The following is a 23,632-nucleotide window of genomic DNA, read 5'->3' on the forward strand; positions in this document are numbered from 1 at the left end:
GACGACGATAATCCGATACGAACCCGATTAAGACGATACTCTGATTAAGACACGAGCATGTAAACAGAGATTATCGATGATCTTAATCTGATTAAAGTCACACTCGGAGTAAACACAGATGGAATGAAGACGTGTGGAGTGTTCCTGTTTTAGTCGCGTTATCGACGTGCGTTACAGACACGTACACACCTTAATCACGCTGTTAACGTCGTGTGGGAGTTTTCATCGCATTGTGCGACAGGACACGTACACACACGGCCGCGCTCGACCGTCTGACGGCGAACAAGAGAGCACAGCCGCGTCCCAAACCGCGTACTTACCTGCTATATAGTAGGCGAATACATGTATCTGGGCTACTATATAGTAGGTAAGTACGCGGTTTGGGACGCAGCCCACGGCTTCAAGCAGTCGTCTATCAGCACGTACAGCACGACAAATAATTAACCGCGCTTGAAGCTTTCATAAAAATTCCAAGTAAAAACACCCAAAACTGTATACGGTCCCATAACGAAGACCAACTGTACGTCGATACGTGAAATTCCGGAGGGAACGTCGGACGGCGTGGCGCGGGGACGGAATGTCGTGACGTTAATCCGTCTACGTTCTATCACATGAAAGGAATACTCTAAAAGCGACTCGTGATCCGGACACCGAGGAATAATCTCGAGGAAAACTTCACAGCTACTGTGTTCGTAGCACAGGGGATGTGTTAATGAGTGTAAGGAGGATGTTCTGCACGGGCGCTCGGACAAAAACCTCATCAGTAGTGGTTTATTTAGGAGTTCAAGTTCAGTTTCTTCGTAAATGAATGTCGCGATCTTCCTCCAGGTTCTCTCGCAATTCAATTCAGTCCAACATTAATTTGATATTAATTCAATTAAATTATCGCCAAGCAGTTAATATAAACATGCGTTTAAAAAAATAATGAATGTGATGGTTAATACGCTCTGTCGCAGTGTCTCCGCTGCGCTCTGCTCACTCCCCACTCAGTATTAATTCACTGCAAAGTGTGCGTGATTGTGCTGTGTGTGCTGTATTGATAAAGCAGTAATAAAGTGTGGAGGATTGTTCCAGGTGAGACATGTTTCTATCATAAATATAACACTCTTTCTTTCTGCATGTCTGTCTGTCTCTCTGTCTCCATCTCTCTCTCTCCCTTTCTCTCTGTCTGTCTCTGTCTCCCTCTACCTCTCTCTCCCTTTCTCTCTGTCTCTCTCTCTCTCTCTCTCTCTCTCCCTTCCTCTCTGTCTCTCTCTCTCTCTCTCCCTTTCTCTCTGTCTCTCTCTGTCTCCCTCTACCTCTCTCTCCCTTTCTCTCTGTCTCTCTCTCTCTCTCTCTCTCTCCCTTTCTCTCTGTCTCTCTCTGTCTCCCTCTACCTCTCTCTCCCTTTCTCTCTGTCTCTCTCTCTCTCTCTCTCTCTCTCCCTTCCTCTCTGTCTCTCTCTCTCTCTCTCCCTTTCTCTCTGTCTCTCTCTGTCTCCCTCTACCTCTCTCTCCCTTTCTCTCTGTCTCTTTCTCGCTCTGTCTCCATCTCTCTCTCTCTCTCTCTCTCTCTCTCTCTCTCTCTCTGTCTCTATCTGTCTCCCTCTACCTCTCTCTCCCTTCCTCTCTGTCTCTCTCTCTCTCTCTCTCTCTCTCTGTCTCTCTCTGTCTCCCTCTACCTCTCTCTCCCTTCCTCTCTGTCTCTCTCTCTCTCTCTCTCCCTTTCTCTCTGTCTCTCTCTGTCTCCCTCTACCTCTCTCTCCCTTTCTCTCTGTCTCTTTCTCGCTCTGTCTCCATCTCTCTCTCTCTCTCTCTCTCTCTCTCTGTCTCTCTCTGTCTCCCTCTACCTCTCTCTCCCTTTCTTTCTGTCTCTCTCTGTCTCCCTCTACCTCTCTCTCCCTTTCTCTCTGTCTCTATCTGTCTCCCTCTACCTCTCTCTCCCTTTCTCTCTGTCTCTATCTGTCTCCCTCTACCTCTCTCTCCCTTTCTCTCTGTCTCTTTCTCGCTCTCTCTCTCCATCTCTCTCTCTACCTTTCTCTCTGTCTCTCTCTGTCTCCCTCTACCTCTCTCTCCCTTCCTCTCTGTCTCTTTCTCGCTCTCTCTCTCCATCTCTCTCTCTCTCTCTCTCTCTCTCTCTCTCTCTCTCTCTCTCTCTATCTGTCTCCCTCTACCTCTCTCTCCCTTCCTCTCTGTCTCTCTCTCTCTCTCTGTCTCTATCTGTCTCCCTCTACCTCTCTCTCCCTTTCTCTCTGTCTTTCTCTCTCTCTCTGTCTCTATCTGTCTCCCTCTACCTCTCTCTCCCTTTCTCTCTGTCTCTCTCTCTCTCTGTCTCTATCTGTCTCCCTCTACCTCTCTCTTCCTTTCTCTCTGTCTCTCTCTCTCGCTCTCTGTATCCATCTCTCTCTCTCTCCCTTCCTCTCTGTCTCTCTCTCTCTCTGTCTCTATCTGTCTCCCTGTACCTCTCTCTCCCTTTCTCTCTGTCTCTCTCTCTCTCCCTTTCTCTCTGTCTCTCTCTCTCTCTGTCTCTATCTGTCTCCCTCTACCTCTCTCTCCCTTTCTCTCTCTCTCTATCTGTCTCCCTCTACCTCTCTCTGTGCCTCTCTCTGTCTCTATCTGTCTCCCTCTCTCTCTCTATCTGTCTCCCTCTCTCTCTCTCCCTTTCTCTCTCTCTATCTGTCTCCCTCTCTCTCTCTCCCTTTCTCTCTGTCTCCCTCTCCCTCTCTCTGTCTCTATCTGTCTCCATCTCTCTCTTCCTCCCTTTCTTTCTCTCCCTCTCTCACTCTCTCTCTCTCTTTCTCTCTCATTGTCTCTCTCTCTCTGTCTCTATCTGTCTCCCTCTGCCTCTCCCTTTCTCTCTCTCTCTCTCCCTCTCTCTCTCTCTCCCTCTCTCTCATTGTCTCTCTCTCTGTCTCCCTCTCTCTCTCCCTTCTCTCTCTCCCTCTCTCTCATCGTCTCTCTCTCTCTCTCTCTCTCTCTCCCTCGCTCCCATTTTGTCTGTCAGAATCTGAAGCGAGTAGCAGAGACATGGATGGATGAGTACACAGAGTACATCTACCAGCGGCGGCCGGAGTACCGGCACCTCTCCACGGGAGACCTGACCGCTCAGAAGGAGCTGCGCAAACACCTCAAGTGTAAAGACTTCAAATGGTACATGAGCACAGTGGCCTGGGACCTTCCCAAATACTACCCTCCTGTAGAGCCCTTACCCGCTGCCTGGGGAGAGGTGGGTTACAGATGTGCACCCAGCCCACAACAGCTGCACTCATACGCATACTCAACTCACACAACTCTCAAACCAAATAATATTTCTCATGATATGTTACTAATTTGAAAGAATGCCATGAGTTATTTTAATCTCCTTGGCTGGGTTCGCTTCTTTAAAGAGGTACGTGCGTGAAGAAGCTAATTTCACCTGATATGAGCACTTTATAATAGCATAAAATGCCATAAAATAAGTTCAATAGACGACTTCGGAATTTTATAATGATCTAATAACGACATATCGATACATATATTAAATAAATACACCGTACATGTCGAGATGGGGCGTTCCTAGCTCGCTAAATCTCACTGAAGATGTAGCGAAGAGCGTAAATAATCAAACGACTTACAATACTTATAATTTACGTACAGTATTTACCGATTACAGAGATAACGTAACAAGCTATAGAAGTCGTGTAAAGCTGTTGTGGATTTAGTTAGTGCCCCGTGAGTCTGACCGGCGCTGATACGTTTACGTTCGAGATGTCCGTCGTGTTCGGCGATCGGCATTTGGTTACGAGGTTCCGCCCCTTTCGAGAGATCGTGATATGGAGAAGCCATACGTCCGGGTGGGAGAAGTGAAGAGCACTCCTTCACTCCTGTTTCTGCGTCCCAATTCACCTATTATCCGTCCTAACTAGTACCCAAGATGGGAATTAAGTGTGTCCCGAATCGTAGTGCGTTGAAACGAGTGTCCCAGAGGTACCCGGATGGGCTGTCGAGCCCGAGCATGTGGATCCGTTGACGCTTTTACGGCTAATATCGCCCACAACTCCTCGCATGAGGCAGGAGGCGTTTGGCGACGGTTTGCTTCGCCAGATTTAACCTGCAAACGCGGACACGTTTTAGAGCGGTGGACGAATACAATCAAGGGAAAAAGCGTTTTGCTGCCAGTGTTCCTGCAATACTTGTGCTGCTACATTACACAATAGCTTACAGTTCACAGCCCATGTCCTGTGTATTTATTGTCTGGTCCTGTGTATTTATTGTTCTGCACTCGTCTCACGCTGTTGCGTATTTGCACTCTATGTACTCTTCCGTACTGTTCCATGTTGCACCCTGGTCCTGAAGACCGGACATTTCATTCCAAGGTATACAAGCTATATAGAGGAATGACGATAAAAACCCACCGGATATATTTTAGCGTATTGTGTAAAGCTGTGCGTTCAGGCGTGACCCAAAACGACGTATGTAATGTAGTCCAGCGGGCGTAAATGCTCCCGTTAAAACACACTTGAACCTGCTATAGAATTTCACCGAGCGTGATGAAGAGTCTAGACACATTTCTGCATTTCATATAGAAATATTCCATCGCATGGCATCATATGGGAGGCTAAAATCAATCACCTGTAGGCATTACCCCTATATTCTCTCCATACTAACACACTGCTGATTAATTGATTTGTTTGCTGTTTTAAAAAAGATTCTTCTTCTTCGTTAGGAATGAAAGTCTAAAGGCCATGTTTGAAGTCTGTCAAAGTGTGCGTACCTACCGATGCTCAGATCTACAGACGTTAAACAGGAAATATCTCCCTTTCTATCCACTCCTTTAAAGCGCACCTATTAGGGTGTTGAAACGTGCTGAATTTTGTTTAAAAGCTCTTATACTTTTACATGCATCCAAGGTAAAAAAAAAAACCAAAACAAACAACAACAACAACAAAAATCACTTTAACGTGCTCATAATTTAAACTGCAGCATGACCTTTTTTCTCCCCAGTATCACAAACGACTCGTTAAATGATCCGTTCTAAACTCCTCCTTTCAGAGCGCATACTCCGCTCCGATCGGTCAGACGTCCCAGTCTGTTGCGATTGGTCTACCGCCGTCAGTGTGTCGAAAAGGAAACGCCCACTACCGTGACGAGTTTCAGCTCCGTCCGTCAGCGTAGGATACGTACGTAGATTAGTACAGGGAGTAAAGTCTGGAATCACTAACGACTCGATTCAGCTGTTCAGAATCGATTCCTTCTTTTGGGAGTCGATAACCCCGTTTGTCCGGCGCTTTGATTTTTTGGAAACTTTGCAGACGTTTTTACTCTAACACACACTACATGATGGGGAATATTTGAAAAACCATAATAGGTGCACTTTAAGCTGATTCTGACGTGCAGTGACACATCTGACATGGACTAGAGCATTTTTTTTTTCTGTTTGTCCATCCATCCATCCATCTTCTATACCGCTTATCCTTCCTTCAGGGTCATGGGGAACCTGGAGCCTATCCCAGGGAGCATGGGGCACAAGGCGGGGTACACCCTGGACAGGGTGCCAATTTTTTCTGTTTGTCTGGTAGAATTTTTTATTTATTTATTTATTTTTGCAACTCTGATGACTTCAAATGTACCGACCGAAACACTGATGATGAGCTATTTATAGATGTACGAGTACTCTCTCTGATGTGCACTTTCATCAAGATCGCTAGCTTTGACTGTCCAAATTTGCATAATAAATGCCATCTATTCTTTTTTGATGAGGTTGCACACCTAAACCTGCGCTACGAGATCCAGCCACAGTCACATATATATGTCTGTGTGTGTGTGTGTGTGTGTGTGTGTGTACGTATCCATGCCCTTGGGAATGAGAGATTGAGAAAGACATAATATGAGCAGATGCTTAGTGATTTATGAGCTACGCTGCAAGCCGAGGTGTAATACATTTTTCAACGCGGAACACACGTGACCGCGAGCTTGCTTAGAGACATGCTCTTTAATGCTCACTGACATCCAAAATATGCCAACTCTGTTTCCATCACTGAGTCCTAGCCTGTAAATACACAGCAGCTGGGTGACCCTTTTTGTGCTGCCGCTCCTAATCCGGGCTGACAGGCTATTCGGCTAATTCATTACCCGCTCTAATGTTACCTGTATAAAGCCATGGCAGATTGGTGGACCGCGGCACGGCCGATTCATTCTCCTCTCCGGCTGTAGCGCTCGTCTATGCACGCTCGCCTTTCCTTTTCCTGTGCGTTTCTGATTGGTGCGTTTTAATCACCTCTAATAGACTAGTGCTGTGTAGACATCACGTCACGATTCGTTCCTTCGAAGGGCGACAGCTTTTTTTTTTTTCATTTAATTTAATTAATTCCGTCGCTCACTCCAACGCGACGGAGATGACGACGAATAACTTTTAATCGTCGTTCATTTCACATCCGATTTAACCGCACGCGTCGTCCGTGTAGCGCTGCTGCTTTTAGTCTCAGACGCTACGGACGCGCTGGAACAGAAAGCCATTAAAGGAGCTCCAGCTCCTCCCAGCCATTTCCTGGCCCTCGGCGCACCACTGCGGGGAATAGATGGGGGGAAAATAGGCTAGACTGAATGGTGGAGATCTGAAGGGAAATTTATGCACGGTAAATATCTTCTTTCCTGCAGCGGAATGATAGTAATTTGACCGTAAGTCTGCGTACGCCGCCTCGCCCGGACCGGCCATCTGTCACTTCGCCTGATCCATTACACAATAATGCGGCTCGACTGGGCATTTGGAGCGAGAAAAAAGAAAGAGGATCAACGTGTCAGCGTGTCTCCGTATCTCCTGCAGAGGACAGGAGGTCGTCTCCTCATGCCCTCTCACGTGCTGAGTGGAACTGTGGGTAGACAGGCCAGATATGTGCACCACTTCCTGTCTCACTCGCACACAGATTATCTCCGGTTAATCCTCCTCGAAACACTCCAACCACTTAAAGCAGCGCACTCTGTACCGATTTGACCCCCGTCCGGTGAGGAGTTGTAGCGCTAGCAACGTTAACGCTGTTTTTCGATTCGTAACATTGACTCTTTTTTTAATGTCACCACAGCGACTCCGATTTCCTCGTCCTGATCGGTCTGAAGGCGTTGAATCGTTTTCCGTAAACAGCGCTCCGACATCGGCGCAGGTTTACAGTGTATTAATGCACTCGTTCTAATCCGTTATCGTTTCTTTAGTAACAGCTTGCTCGGGGACTTGTAGAGCGGAAGCTCCACGGAAGTTCTCCGTAAGGAGGTTATGGAAGGAGTCTCCAGTGTCAGAGCTTTTGGAACAGTCATTTTCCATCATGTGGAAAAGGGGGAAGTCTTCAGGACAGAAGAGTTTACCCTTCGTGGTTTCTCTGTAACATAACATAAGCCGCTTTTTTATTTTTCCTCTTATTAACTTTAAGAGAGAGAGAACGGTGAAGGAACGATGGTTTGTAGAGCACCACGAGGACAAGAAAGGACGTTCCACAAGATTAATCGTAACTATAAATGGATAAAAACTATGACTTTGTTGTTCTTTAATTTAAAAAAGTATTGCTATTGTTGACTACTTGCTGCGTTATAAAAGAAATAAAACGCTTCATTTATAGGAAATGAATCAAACTTCGGAGTGGTAATAGCACCTCTGCTTCATGACACCATGACGTCGCCATGACGCTACTGCTCAAACAAGCTCGAGAAGCACAAGACGAGCACCGCCTGTAATCTCCTGAAGAAAACAGTGAAAACCCAGCATGGTGCTGTAGAGAAACTTACCGGGTATTTTCCGATACTATTTTTAGTATCGTTCATATATCCTTCATTCACTTCCTGGTCAGCGTCGTGGTCGATCCATCTATTGTAGGGTTTCACACACACAAGAGCAGCTACAGCATTGTTTTGGGAGGTCAGAGGAAACCAGACAACCCAGGGGAAACCCACACAGGCCCTGGGAGAACTTCTGAAACTATTCATGAGTAACGTGAGCTCAGGATTAAACCGGGAAGCCCGGAGCTGTGGGACTGCATCGTGCCGCCCTACTTTCCTAATGGAACTATAAAATGGGTCATTTTGATCAGATTTGTCTTTTTAAAAAATTTCTTCTTCTTCTTCATTCGAACCGAACATTTAAACTCTCTGTCTCTGTGGAATCTTCCAGAATCCCTTATCTGGACGTCTGCCTTAATGGATTAGGTTTTAGCGATCGGTCACTGATCACTCGCACAGTATTAATGCGTATAAACCCTGTCCGAGGTTTTATACCGTGCCTCAGAAATCCTCAAGGCTCCTCATTTTTGCCTCTAAAGGTGACAGTCGCTCCATCCCTCACTTCACAGACACCATCTCAGCTCAGGGAATAAAAGCGTATCGTTCACGAAGAAAAGAAAAAAAAATATATATATATATATATATATAATATAAGAAGTGACACATGCACAATATGGAACATTAAACATCAGTGTTGCATTACTAAGTGTTCGTGAGATTGCTGTGTTTTTTGCGTTCTTGCTTTAGGTCGTGTGTGTGTGTGTGTGTGTGTGTGTGTGTGTCGTTATGACAGCAGGTGTTTTGTTTCGCGCTAACAGGAGCATTTATTTGTATCCCTGATATCTGAATTTGTTGCGAGCTTTTAAAAGAAAACACTCAGAGCTTTGAAAAGGTTTGTGTGCGCTGTCGATGTGCGTGTGCGTTCACCTCTGCTACATAGTTCAAGGTTTAACGTACTAGCTGCTTTAAAAAGGCGCTCGCTGGAAGAGGGAAATATTGAAAATACCGTGCTAACATAGAATTGTTATATATAATTTATTTATTTTATTTTTTTTTTAATAATAATAATAAAAAAAAATTGAGCAAGTTTTTTTTTTTTTTTTTTTTTTTTAGCTAGCGGTGCCGACCTTGTGAAATGGGGTCTTATAGCAAGCAAACTGCCTGCGTAGAGCTGTAGTGGACGCTTTTGTTCGTATGACCGCGAGATCAACGCACTCCAGAATATGTCACTCATCAGAGAGGGCCACGTAGCAGAGCAGATCAGAGCACAGACGGGACCTGATAATGGACAGGAAAATAAATCCAAGCCCTAAACACAGCCTTTTAGGGCTGACGCGGCACGGCAGACAGGCACGCCGTCCTGGCCTTTGCTTTTGTTTCACTCGGTTCGTTTGGCTCCGAGTTTCCATTACAGGTGTTCATTCTGAAACGTGACACAGCACAAATAGGGAGCAGTGGCGTGTTGGCAGATAAACGGAGGCACTAATGCTTCCATTTAGATGCTTTGTGCGAGAGAGCTGGCAATTCTGAGGTAATCAAAACCGTAATAAAAGATCATTGTCATGGAGATACAGCACGTCATTCGCTGTCGCAGCGCGAAGTAGACATGCGAGATTAAAACGCCTTTCTTTTTAATGTTCTTAAAATGATGTTGAAGTTTGCCCATGAACGACATTCATACACCCTTCCCCTCGATCCACACTGACTCAGACATGTTTGGTGTCTGAACTTCTAGCTGTGTGTGAGGCTAATGTAGCTAAGTTAAACTAGCTACTAGCCATCAGTTCACAAGTCGTGTGTAAATGTTTTGGTTTGGGTTTTTTTTTTTTTTTTTTTGGGGGGGGGGGGGGGGTAGTTTGAACAAACAAAAAATTCCTGACAGGAATTTATTTATTTATTTGTGTGTGTTTTTATTTTTAATTTTACGAAAGCTTCAAGTGCGGTTAATTATTTGTCGTGCTGTACGTGCTAATAGACGACTGCTTGAAGCCGTGGGCTGCGTCCCAAACCGCGTACTTACCTACTATATAGTATACAGAGATACATGTATCTCGGCTACTATATAGCAGGTAAGTACGCGGTTTGGGACGCGGCCGTGCTCTCTTGTTCGCCGTCAGACGGTCGAGCGCTGCCGTGTGTGTACGTGTCCTGTCGCACAATGCGGTGAAAACTCTCACACGACGTTAACAGTGTGATTAAGGTGTGTACGTGTCTGTAACGCACGTCGACAATGCGACTAAAACAGGAATACTCCACACGTCTTCATTCCATCTGTGTTTACTTCGAGTGTGACTTTAATCAGATTAAGGTCATTGATAATCTCTGTTCACATGCTAGTGTCTTAATCAGAGTATCGTCTTAATCGGGTTCGTATCGGATTATCGTCGTCCGTGTGAACGCACTGACTGTCCAGTTCTGAACGGTACATGGTTTGGCCTCATGAAAGCTGGATGTAGCCCATTCCAGGATGAGCACGTCCGAAAAAAATAACAACGCCAGCTTGATAAAAGAGAAATATCTGGTTCGAACCAACCTTTCAAAAGGGACTTCTTCGCAGCTGTCAGCCGTTCTTCTTTTAGCGCAAGTTAAGAGTAATATTAGAATCTTAGTATCTCCCTATAAAAGCACATCAGAGAGTTGTTCAAATAAATAAAAACTAAAAAATAGAGCCATAACACAAGGACATTGGCAAGACGTATGAATCCTGATCGCGTCTGTTACAACGTTTATCCTTGGATAACTTCATCAAACAAGCACGAGAATTCCTGCCAGATTTATAAAAGGCTCGGTAAAGCTGATGTTCTTTGTACTCATGCGCGTGTGTGAATCCGATTAATGCCAATCAGTCAAAACAGAAATTCCCGGCACAGCTGAATTACACTTATTAAGTCACACCCACAAAACGCCATAAAAGGCAAAGTTCACAGAGGGCTGAAAACGAGCAAATGACGACTAAACGGTAAAACAGCGCCTCCTAAATGCTAAAGCGTTAAATCTTCCAGTAAAAGCAGCTCGGCCGTCGAAGCACCTCAGCTGCCACGGAGACACGCTAACTCTTCCTCCTTTCATACGCTGCTATCCCTTTTGTCTTACTTGACTGCTCAGTCTTCTTTGTGTGGATTTGTAGATTTGTATTGTGTCACTTTCATTCAGTCGGTAAAATACTCGTTCGTGCACGTTAAGGAAATGAATAAACGTCATTTAACACTCCTCTCCACTAATAGCTGGTGCGTGGTAGGAGTTCTGACACACTACGGCTGCCATCGCATCATCCAGGTGGATGCTACACTCTAAATAAAAAAAAAACATCATGCAATTTTTATGATCCATCTAATTTTACATTTTTGAAATTATTAACATTTTGCAGATTCTTCAAGGCATATGTAAACTTGACCACAAGTGTGTGTGAATATAAAATTAGGGCGGACGGTGGATTAGTGGTTAGCACGTTCGCCTCACACCTCCAGGGTCGGGGGTTCGATTCCCACCGTGGCCCTGTGTGTGTGTGCGGAGTTTGCATGTTCTCCCCGTGCTGCGGGGGTTTCCTCCGGGTACTCCGGTTTCCTCCCCAGTCCAAAGACATGCATGGTAGGCTGATTGGTGTGTCTAAAGTGTCCGTGGTGTGTGTGTGAGTGTGCCCTGTGATGGATTGGCACCCTGTCCATTGTGTACCCCGCCTTGTGCCCGATGCTCCCTTGGATAGGCTCCAAGTTTCCCCGTGACCCTGAAAAGGATAAAGTGGTATAAAAGATGGATGGATATATAAAATTTATTTATTTTTTTTTTTTTAAGTACTTTCAGGGGCTCTGTAAAACATACATTTTACCAAATTGTTACAGGACTGAATGAATTCTGGTTTTAACGGCACAAAGCGCAAACATTACAGCTAAAGTGTGTAGATAATGTCTCAGGTTTGGCATGTGAGTGACTTTTCTCTGAGCTCTGCTTCCCCCATGGCTGTCTGCCCAGTCGTGTGTGTGTGTATGTGTGTGTGTGTGTGTGTGTGTGTGGGTAGCAGCTCTAGTGTTCATTCATTATTGAGCTCTTCTTCTACCCTGACCAGCACACCGGAATGTCTTAACAAGAATTAGGCAAATGAGACAGCCAATCAAAAAGGCATGAAAATAGGAAAAGGAAATGATGGGGAAAGTGCACACTCACCCTCAGGGTAATGGCTGGAGGCTACTGCAGTGCGATTCATCATGAGTCATTATTTAAATGACTCGGAGTCTTTTTTATTTATTCAACCCCCCTCCCCCCAAGTGTTTGGAGTGTATTGATGTCTGGGGTCATAAAAGTCAAACGTACAGCCTGTATACCGAGACTGTCCGAGCACAGACCGCGCTCATGACTGGTGTTTTTATCCATATTCTTATAAAGCACGTCGTTTCTGTTTCAGATCTAGCTTCTTTTTTCTTTTTCTTTTTGTCGCACTGTATAACTTCAGGGAGCCTTCGCTAGTTCAGACGCTCGTCTGAGTAATACGGAGTGAAGATACGACTTGGCGGTACGTTCATACGTCCAAACAAAGTCTATCGCGTAACCCGAAATCCTTGTGGTGGTCACGTATCCCTCACACCACGCCCACAAACACACAGAGCCACGTTCTGCACGTAAATAATCCACCCAGGCTTCTCCTACACTCTTATTCACCTTCCAAACATCATGTTGTCTAAGAAACCAGTTTTAAACACAAATCCAGCAGTACGGTCTACTTAAAGTCATAAACCTAATCAGTTCCGTTGGTAATCAGAGCGCAGCTGTTTAAAATATCCGCAGACGGAAGGCACGCTATATAGAATGCTATAAAGTGAGATTCGTACCGAGAGAGAGAGAGATTCGAGTGCAGAAACACTTTCAGGACATTCTAGGAGAGCATGCGATGATCTGACGGCTTTTCCCAGGCCACCATACAAATGCCGTTGATTAGCACGTGTGATAATTGGCTTGAATGAATTAGCTCGATTTGGACGTTTTCACACTGAGCACTGGGCTGTGGAGCGTAGACGTTCATTACAGCGAGCGCTCATCAGCAGTGTAGGTGGCTCGCGTGTGAGGGGGAGATTAACAGAGCACACATTCGAGCAGTTATTTATCCTACGAATACAACGCGGACAGATCTGCTCCTTCTTTATTAACACACCTAGCACATCTACTTTTGGAGTCACTGATGCTGGATTTGTTGATTACATCCTTCTTTCTCTCACGCATATACAGTACAGGAAGTGTGTGTGCGATGGGGGGATAAATGGAAATTCGATAGATATGTAGATAGACAGCGATAGATAGATCCATAGATGTTTGCTACAAATGATATGTAGGTATATACATATATATATACACTCTTTATTCTGTTGCACATACAAAGTCTCCATCTCTCTCTGTCTCTCTGTATGTGTGTGTGTGCGTGTGTGTGTGCGTGCGCAGATCCGCAACGCAGCGTCAGGGTTGTGTATTGACTCCAAACACGGCTCGACAGGAACAGAGCTCCGTCTGGACAGCTGCCTGAAAGAGGGAGCCGAGAGAACCTGGGCACACGAACAGGTGACGCAGCACTTTTCATTCAGACAGTCCATCTATCACCACACACCTTGTTAACACTGTGTTAGTGCTGAATCCTGAATCCTCAGCTCTGTAGCTCTAACACTGTGTTAGTGCTGAATCCTGAATCCTCAGCTCTGGAGCTCTGGAGCTCTAACACTGTGTTAGTGCTGAATCCTGAATCCTCAGCTCTGTAGCTTTAACACTGTGTTAGTGCAGAATCCTGAATCCTCAGCTCTGGAGCTCCAACACTGTGTTAGTGCAGAATCCTGAATCCTCAGCTCTGTAGCTCCAACACTGTGTTAGTGCTGAATCCTGAATCCTCAGCTCTGGAGCTCCAACACTGTGTTAGTGCTGAATCCTGAATCCTCAGCTCTGTAGCTTTAACACTGTGTTAGTGCTGAATCCTGAATCCTCAGTTCTGGAGCTCCAACACTGTGTTAGTGCTGAATCCTGAATCCTCAGCTCTGTCACTCATACACTGTGTTACTGCTGAATCCTGAATCCTCAGCTCTGTAGCTCTAACACTGTGTTAGTGCTGAATCCTGAATCCTCAGCTCTATAGCTTTAACACTGTGTTAGTGCTGAATCCTGAATCCTCAGCTCTATAGCTTTAACACTGTGTTAGTGCAGAATCCTGAATCCTCAGCTCTGTAGCTCTGTAGCTCTAACACTGTGTTAGTGCTGAATCCTGAGTCCTCAGCTCTATAGCTTTAACACTGTGTTAGTGCTGAATCCTGAATCCTCAGCTCTATAGCTCTAACACTGTGTTAGTGCTGAATCCTGAATCCTCAGCTCTGTCACTCATACACTGTGTTAGTGCTGAATCCTGAATCCTCAGCTCTATAGCTTTAACACTGTGTTAGTGCTGAATCCTGAATCCTCAGCTCTGTCACTCATACACTGTGTTAGTGCTGAATCCTGAATCCTCAGCTCTATAGCTCTAACACTGTGTTAGTGCTGAATCCTGAATCCTCAGCTCTATAGCTCTAACACTGTGTTACTGCTGAATCCTGAATCCTCAGCTCTGTAGCTTTAACAGTGTTAGTGCTGAATCCTGAATCCTCAGCTCTATAGCTCTAACACTGTGTTAGTGCTGAATCCTGAATCCTCAGCTCTATAGCTTTAACACTGTATTAGTGCTGAATTCTGAATCCTCAGCTCTGTCACTCATACACTGTGTTAGTGCTGAATTCTGAATCCTCAGCTCTGTAGCTCTAACACTGTGTTACTGCTGAGTCTGTAAAGTAGCTCATTAGACCTGAATCTTATAAGGAAAGCTTAAATGCTGCCATTAAGAGCAGAATTCAGAAACAAGGACCTAATCTACAGAACACCAGCTACTTAATTCAGGAGCTCTGAAGCCCTGGCTGTGATATAAGGACCCTTATTAACCGTAAGAGCCTGTGTTAGATTAGGATCGGATCTAAACACTGTAGGATGTTGGATCTCCAGGAGCAGGGCCTCTACAAAACTCTTCTTCTTCTTTTTTTTTTTTACTATATGAATGCAAAAATGTAATTAAATGTAGAATTCAGTGCAGAATATATACAGGATAACAACACAGTGAGGTAAGACCGAGGTACAGGATACCTCACTCTGTGTGTATTTGAACATAGATCAGTTTCTTATCAAACAGATACCAGATGATTAAGTTTATTGCTAGACATGTTTATGCTTATAATCTTATTCTGTTGATAATTTTGCTCAAGCGTTCGTGTATAGAATTAAAGCAAAATCATGCTTGATTTCACAAAATGACGAAATCCCGGAGACGGGTGCAGACCGTCTTTTACACGAGGACATGTCGGTTGTTAATAGTGATAGACAGATTGTCAAGAAGCTGTGTTAGGTTTATTAACATGTTGTGTTGCGTCAAACCTGCAACACGTTTGTGGCAAAGAACTTTGGCCCATTTTTTTTTTTTTTTTTTTAAATGTTGTATTTTTTTTTTGTCCCAGAGTGAATATAGAGCGCTTAATGAAATCAAACCGAGACAAACCCCTACATATTGCGGTGCGTAGTGTGGAGGCAGAGTGTTTCGGTTATAGCACGGATTTAGAGTGGGTCATATAATATAATTTCCTCCCTCATAATTAAATGAAATATAGTGCACCATATGGTAAGTAGAGAGTGAATCGAGCCTCAGGAATAGACTAGAGCAAAACGAAAACCACAATAACGAGCACATGGCAGCGTTGCCATGGCAGCCGAGATGTGAAGCAGGACGAAATTGCGACTGCAGCCTAAGACTCGTACACGCGTGGACCGTATACGGTGGCGATCGATATTAGAGAACAATTTCTAAACGCTTCATTTTACTGAGATGTTGTTAATCTTCATCGCACAAAATTTGAAGATAAGATAAAAACTTTATTGATCCCACACTGGGGAAATTCCCTCATTACAGCAGCTCAATTACACACACACACACAAAAAAAAAAAACACAGATAGGAAAGAATACACATTAAATAGGAATCGAATTGAAAAAAATGTCGAAAAAATATATACACTAGGAATAATAAGAATAATACGAGTAAATAATAATAATGGTCATTTTTACACTATGAACACACCTTAATGTATGTACCGATGAATACAAATATGAATATATACAGATGAGTAGCACCTCGTTTATATACGGAATAAGTGATGAATGGATTATCGCACAGTTAAAGATAGAGGTTGAGCGACAAATAGTAATAAATGAATAAACGTTCATATCGCAGTATTATTGTGAATGTGTCGGCTGATGACGCAAAAAAAACAACTAGCCGTGCTACCATTATGAGCGTCTGACTGCTGTAGGGATGAAGGCCCGGCGGTAGCGCTCCTTCTTGCACTGAGGGTCATTAGCTGTGGGTATACCAGTGTTCTGCTAGCACGTTTAACATAAATAACCAAGGCGCTTGAACGAAAACCTCAGAGAAATCGAAATTAGAGAACAGTAACCACGGTAGCACGGAAGAAGATCACAGCGTAAATTTTTTGAGGCTTACAGCTGTCAAAAATTAGCAGGAAGTGTAGAAGCTTTTGCTTTGAATGACTTTACATTTATTCATTTAGCGGACGCTTTCATCCAAAGCGACTTACAAACCTAAGCAAAGCGATATATATCAAGCGGAGAACGGTACAAGTAGTGCTACTGTACAAGATTTATGACCGAGTTGTAGAGAAGCACGGTGCGCAGAGTCGAGGTGTAAGAGCGCGAGTACGTTTTGTTTTGTTTTGTTTTTAAATAATGTAGGGTTGGCATTTTTGGTGTTAGTTAAGTGCTGACGGAAGAGGTGGGTCTTCAGCTGTTTCTTGAAGATGGTGAGAGATTCTGCGGTCCGGATCGAGGTCGGAAGTTCATTCCAGAGCCGAGGAACAGTTAGTGTGAAGGTTCTGGAAAGGGACCAGGGGGAGGAGGCACTACGAGGTGTCGGTCTTTAACCGATCGCAGATTGCGTGAGGGAACGTAAACCTCAAGGAGAGTGTTGAGGTATGGGGGTGCCGTCCCAGACGAGGTCAACTCCAGCTGCTCTGTTGAACCGATTCCCCGTTGGCCAGTCCGCGTTTTCCTATCCTCTCGTCTCATGTGGACATCCAGCCTTTTCGGGGGACTTGAATGAATTAGTGTCATTGTAAAGCCGTAATGTTCTAGAAATCACAGATTCGGAACGACCAACTTCTCTTGCAATGGCTGGTAGGGTCATCCCTTCGGCCTTCGTCTGGACAACCTGCGGCCGCAGGGTTTCAGTCACCTTAGAGCGGCTCGCCATCTTGCGAAGTCCGTGAAAATTGGACAGTTATCCTAACAGGAACGCTGCCAGTTAAATAGGGTTCGTCAGACCATTAAGGAAACTAGCACCAGGTACCAGATTAACACCAATAACTCGGCGGTATCTGTAAGTGTTCTCCAATTTTGATCAGAGTACTTTTTCAAAAGTCTCAATTTAAGTCTTTTTTATACTGTGCTTCAGAATGTATTTAACTGATGAAACTTAAAAAACTGCCCTCCTACTCCTGAAGGTTAACTTCGAATAGATCTACGCAGTGACCTTGAAATTCTAGGTCGTCCTCGAATTTTGATCTCCACTGTACACGATAATACAACGTGTATGTAAAACAAACACTACGATCGGACGAGTGTCACACAACAGGACGTTGCGTTCAAATAATGTGCACTCCCGTTCCTTCACCGTCTTGTACTGTAACACGCCGTATAAAGTCGTAGCGAGTAGTCAGAGCGGGTTCTCCGGCTCTCGTTTTAGATCTTCACCTTTGGCTGGAGGGAGGACATCAGGCCCGGGGACCCTCTACACACCAGGAAGTTGTGTTTCGACGCCATCTCTCAAAGCAGCCCTGTCACTCTGTACGACTGCCACGGCATGAAGGGCAACCAGCACTGGAGCTACCGCAGGGTAACACACACACACAAACACACACACACAGACATGCTGACAATACACAATAGTGTTCCTATGCATCCTGGAAAACCTATAAATTTCTACACTTTATATTTGAGTCACAAGCTCTGGAATTCACTTCCCCATCACATCTGCAACTGTGAATCCATTTCAAGATTCAAAAGTTCTGTAAAAACTCATCTCTTCAGGCTCGCGTATTCTCTGTGACAGGGTCACATAATACCGAATTACAGTATGAGTTTTATGTATAATATTGTATAACGTACATACAGCGGGGGAAATATGTATTGGACATTGTTTTCAGCAAATATATTTCCAATGAGACTACTCACGTGAAATATTCACCAGACATCAGTATTCACTCAAGAAATCCGGAAATATAAAGAATTCACAACGTTAAAGTCTATAAATGAAGTTATGTGTGATGAAGAGGAATGACACGGGAAAAAAGTATCGAACACGCTAAGTGAAACGTATTTAACACTTACCGGAGAAGCCTTCGTTTGTAATGACGTCTTCAGGTCGCTTCCCGTATGAAGAAATGAACGGGCCGCAGTATTCAGGTGTGATTTTGGTCCGTTCTTCAAAACATATTGTCTTTAAATCTTGTACAATTGGGATTCGAGTCAGGTGATCGACTGAGAACTGAGTTTTCTTAGCGTGTTCAATACTTTTTCCCCTTTATTACACGTAACTTTTATTTATAGACTTTAACGTTGTGAATTCTTTATATTTCCGGGATTTCTTGAGTTAATACTGATGTCTGGTGAAAATTTCACGTGATTAACATCATTGGAAATATATTTACTGAAAAAAAAAATGTTGACGTGTTCAGTACTTATTTCCTCCCCCGTATATAATATTGTGTTTTAGTGTTTTGTGAATTGTATTTGCATGCTGTATTTATTTAATTAACTATTTATTTTTTTAAAAATAAAATATATTATTATTATTATTATTATTATTATTATTATTATTATTATTACACTAGTTTTCCAGTCATAGAAATTGGAACGGAAAATGGATAAAATCCTGTAACTATGATGGATAATGGATAGAGTCCTATAAATATTCCTGAGAATGTGGAACGTACGCTAGCGAGCCTCATGCACTAAACTAGAAGAAAGTGGGCTAAAATGCATCGCTATATTTTATCCGCTGATGCCCCGTTTGCCACCGATATACTTTACTTTTAATATTCGGGTAAAACTTTATAACAGCATATGAACTTCGGGAGAGAAAAATCGAAGCCGCTGAGGGAACGACCGTCGAGAGCCGCTGTAATGTGAGACGAGAACAGGAAGCGACTTGTCTTGTAGACGTTCTACAACATTAACTGTAGCCATAAACGGATAAAAAGTCATTCTTAATGGGAAAAGTTAGCGTTGGCAAATCTCTGTGGCCTAAAAGGAATCAGTTTGAGTTGGAGTTTCGTGTGGTAGCTGTAACGCTGCTTCATCACACCGACTCACGCTTGATTACGTTCCTATAACAGCGTGACCGCAAGTGATTTATCACGTACGTCTACGGTACATACACGATACATGTTAACACACTCGTGAATACACTGCGGCACGCAGGAGAGTCACTACGGTAATATCAGTAACATGGTGCAATACACACAAACGGCAAGTCTACAGTAGTTTTTATAGATGGACCAGCCACACACACACACACACACATATACACACACGTATTTCTTTCTTTGATTGATTGACTTTATCTAACCCCTGAGTTAGGTAAGAACGTATTTCGTCAGTAAAGACAGTATCGAGTCTCTACTGAGAAACAAATGAACATCAACACCGAAAAGAAAATGAATGAATTAGTGAACTCATTTGAGCCGCATAACGCTGTACTGTAATTACGCTTCCGCTCCCACTTCACAGAGACGCGTTATCAAGGGTGGAAAAGATAAATAACATACCCCAGTGATCCAGTTTTACAGCGTATTTTTATGTGAAATATGCACGCCGCCTCGCTCGGAGCGTGCTCAATAACGCCGAGCTCTTTGTGGCATTGCTGCAGGCTTAGAGCAGGAGCCGGAGCAGGTGGATGCTTTATTACGAAGAAGCCAACGCAGCCGTGCTCTCTGCTCCGAGCGCACATTACAGCTCGCCCATAAATGATGGAGGCTGATGCGGTGGCCGTGTTCCTCCAGCCTCCCAGCAAGATAATATAAGCGAACAGCCAGCTATTTCCTCTCTCCGAGGGCACCAAGGGCCCGACTAGAGAAATCACCGTCATTGTAGGATAGGTCAATGACGGCACCGCACAAAGCCAATATACACTTGAAAGGACAGAGGTGGAGGCTGGTGGCGGAGGAGCCTGAGGCACACGGAGCAATAAATCAGCCGGGATAGAGCAGAAGAAAGCTACAGCCCGTGCCTTGAGGCATCTTCTTCTCTTACCTTTCCTACCCCTGTCTCTGCTTTATATTTGCACTTCCTTACATGTATATATACACACACATATACACATCTCTCTCTCTCTCTCACTCTGTGTGTATGCACTCTTACTGGTGCTTTCACTGAGATTTCTCACTAGGTTGATTCCCAAGCTCCCAACCTCAAACCATGAAATGAAGTAAGCTCTAATGATTAAGGAGGAGTTTAAAAAAAAAAAAAAAAAAAAAAAAAACGAAGGTTTTGGTCCCTCAGGTCCATCCCTGTAATCTGACTGAAGGGGAACGGAAGATAGGAGCAGGATTAAACCCCCCGTGCTTCTTCTATACTTAGGATTATTTATTTATTTGTCATATCTATGGGTTTTTTTATTAAATTTCCCCCATCTCTCTCTCTCTCTCTCTCTCTCTCTCTCTCTCTCTCTCTCTCTGTGTCTCCTCTCGTGGTTGCAGGATAAGTCTCTTTACCACCCAGTGAGCAGCGGATGCATGGACTGCAGCCCCTCCGATAAGCGGATTTTCATGAACAAGTGCAATCCCGAGTCGGCGACGCAGCAGTGGCTCTTCCAGAGAGTCAACATCACCATCCTGGACAAATTCAACAGCGCCATCGCTTCCTAGGACCCTCGGAAACGCAGCCAGCCAGTGGACTGGCTCCCAGAATCCTTAGCGAGGGGGGTAGATTTACTTAGTGTCTGAGTGTGCTCCCCCCCCTACCTCCTCCCCCTCCTCCCAAATGCCCACAAGTGCAGGAGCAGACGAGGAAGGGGCGGCTCGTGAGCGAGGGAATTGGGATGGGGCCGAAGACTGGAAGACTGATGCGACACTCAGATGGCTTGCAGGTCAAGGAGAACCTGTGCACAGCCAATCTCTCTCACGCTCTCTCTCTCTCTCTCTCTCTGTTTCTCTCTCTCGTTCTTTTTTCAGCTTGGCCCCAGTCATTTCTAACACACCGAACAACAGTGCTCTGTTTAAATATCGTTCCTCCTCACTCTATCCATATCGCATGGTGGATTTGTACTATACCGGAGACCGGAAGTGACGTTTTAGCATCTCTATGTGGTTCCGAGGAGGTTTTGTTCGAACTGTATATTTATTTCTATTTATTTGTTCGTATTTTTTGCGAAGATAAGTTATTCTGTGTGTAATTGACTTTGTTTCACCTCTACCAAGGTTAAGGCTAGAAATCAGATTCGCCCCACGGAGTTGGAGATGACAGGATTAAATGTTTTCCTTTACCCCCCCCAGAGAATCATTACCCCTTCCTGCCCCAGTTCCTACCATCTAAATTCTAAATAAAGCAAAAAAAAAAAAAAAAAAAAAATGAGTACGAATGTGCGTAGTTATAGACTCATTTACTCAGAAACCTGTATTCTCTTTATTATACATCCAAACGGTTTGAGATGGGTCGTAATATTTTGCTGTATGTCGATACATGTAATGACATTAGAGGTGAGTTTAAAACAAACAAAAAAAACAATAGAGATCACAATTAATCCTTGCCAGTTGATTGAGATTATTTTTTGTACTGGACCTTGCATGTGTTTATGCAAATGAGGCTTCGTCTAATTAAATATGCATACATTTGCATACTAAACGAGACCAAATCAGATGTTGTTAGAATTAATTCGTTAATATTGTTATTATTTATTTCACTGTGAAGCCTTTACGTAATAGCTTGTTGGAATATCATTTCTTATATATCGTTTAATCGGAAAAATACAAACCTTGCACTGTTGAGCAAAATGTTAGGATTCTGTTTTTCAGTATAAAATCGAATCAGTGGGCAACAATTTTGGGAAATTGCTCTGTAATGTCCTTTTAGTTAGGGATAGGAATGCAGCTCAGGAATGTAGCTCATGTACAATGTGTGATTTTTGCTCTCTACTCTTAGTGTTTTTTCTATAAGTAAAGATGTGTCTCCCCCTGCTGGTCATATAGGCACAGTACACCTCAGACTCATTTGTTTCCTGCACAGGTAGGTGCTCTGGGTGCATACTTTCCTCTCTTTTTTTTTATCCATCAAATATATGTATTAAAACGTTGTGTTGTGAGCTGTTTTGATTAAGGACTCAGATGATGATCGTAGGAGTCAATCTAGACGCATACAGAGCCGTGCCTCATGGTGCGATAGACACCACCTGTATTTACACATTCATCTCCTAAACACACAGCAGGTGTCAAGTAAAAGCCATGAAAGCTGCTCGGGAGTCTGGATCTGATTCAGGTGTTCAGTGTGGGTGCTCTGACTGACAAATCCTTCTATTCTGAGGAAGGAAAACATCAACAGGACCAAGTGTGTAATTCCACCATGTGTTCCAACTCTACATCCTTTCATAGCCATGGATTTTTTTATTTTATTTTTTTTGTCTTAAAGAAACATTGCAGTGTGTTTTGATGGATTTTTGTGCCTTTTCTATGTCCCTGTTCTGACAAAAGAACAAATAATGCTCGTTACTATACGTCCTCTAAACCCTGGTTAACTGCCTTGGGATGGTGAAAATCATTTGTGTGTGTGCATGCATTCTGAGACCTTCCACAAAGTCACCTAAGGAAGAATGATGCAGTGTTCGCAATAAACGCCGCCGTCATAAAGCCATCCTTTCCTAGACTTTTATCGCTGAACTAGTGCCAGTTCTGAATAACCAGGAACTGTGGGGATTATCCAGGGTTCAGAGAACCTCCCAGAGTTCTACTTCACCCCTCCTAACTAAGATTTTCTTTATACGCTGTTGATAAATGTCATCTATGTCATCATGCTAAATCATCTGGCTACCATAGACCCAGACTCCTTTTATAGGGCGCCATTACATTTGCCCTCATTGAATAGCTAGTCTTATTTGACTTAATCCATGGATTTGTTTTGGATTGCTCTCTTTAAGTCCGGAACACCACGTTTCTTGTTTAAATGCTCCTGCGAATGATTTTACAATGAAATTTCTTTGTATCCGACTTGATAAATGAGGCCCAATGTCAAGAGGAACAGGACTCACCTTAGGACTGCCCAGAAATGGGACGAGACCGAGCCTGCGTTCTGGGCTTCTTATGTTTATCAGTCGCCGCCAGTGTGGGCGTTTGCAATTAGCAAGCAGTTTAGACTGCAGCGTCTGGGTCACATTTGACTGAATCATGGTCTAAATCTGCCAGTCGAGAGCGCCGTGTCAGCATCGGTGTCACCACGCGGTCGGCACGAGAGAGAGAGAGATGTCCGAGCCAGACACTGATCGATGCCGAGGCAGCGAACAAATAATTAGCGCCTGTCTTTGGGGTCCAAGGAATTCAGAAGCATAAGGCTTGCAGCATGGCTCGGTTAAGCACGAGGTGTATCGTAGAAGAACAAGAGGTCCGTTATACCATGTTATGTGATGCTGAATCAACCGGCACTAAAGCTGTGTATTAGCAGAAATCTAGCTAAGTTGGCAGACCAAACAGAGAACGAGGGATGGTATGGTGGAGAAAACCGGTGAGAGTGTCACAGTGAGAGTGGTATGTAGTCACAGGCACTGTAGTCGGTTAGATGTAGGATACCCTGAGCGGATAGCGCTGAGGGAGA

At 44.0% G+C, this 23,632-nt stretch overlaps 1 protein-coding gene across 1 annotated transcript in view; it reads left to right on the top strand.

The window, feature by feature from the left end:
* The window catches only part of galntl6 (polypeptide N-acetylgalactosaminyltransferase like 6), a 253,498-nt gene extending 230,820 nt beyond the window's left edge, over positions 1 to 22,678 (top strand). Inside the window, exons 10-13 of the mRNA XM_017464226.3 lie at positions 2,983 to 3,204; positions 13,149 to 13,265; positions 17,520 to 17,669; positions 20,533 to 22,678. Of these exons, the coding sequence (XP_017319715.1) occupies positions 2,983 to 3,204; positions 13,149 to 13,265; positions 17,520 to 17,669; positions 20,533 to 20,700 (657 nt within the window). The 3' untranslated portion in view covers positions 20,701 to 22,678. The remainder of the gene's footprint in view (positions 1 to 2,982; positions 3,205 to 13,148; positions 13,266 to 17,519; positions 17,670 to 20,532) is intronic.
* The last annotated feature ends 954 nt before the right edge of the window (positions 22,679 to 23,632 follow it).

Source organism: Ictalurus punctatus, chromosome 3 (genome assembly GCF_001660625.3).
Source record: "Ictalurus punctatus breed USDA103 chromosome 3, Coco_2.0, whole genome shotgun sequence".
In the NCBI taxonomy this organism is placed as follows: Eukaryota; Metazoa; Chordata; class Actinopteri; order Siluriformes; family Ictaluridae; genus Ictalurus; species Ictalurus punctatus.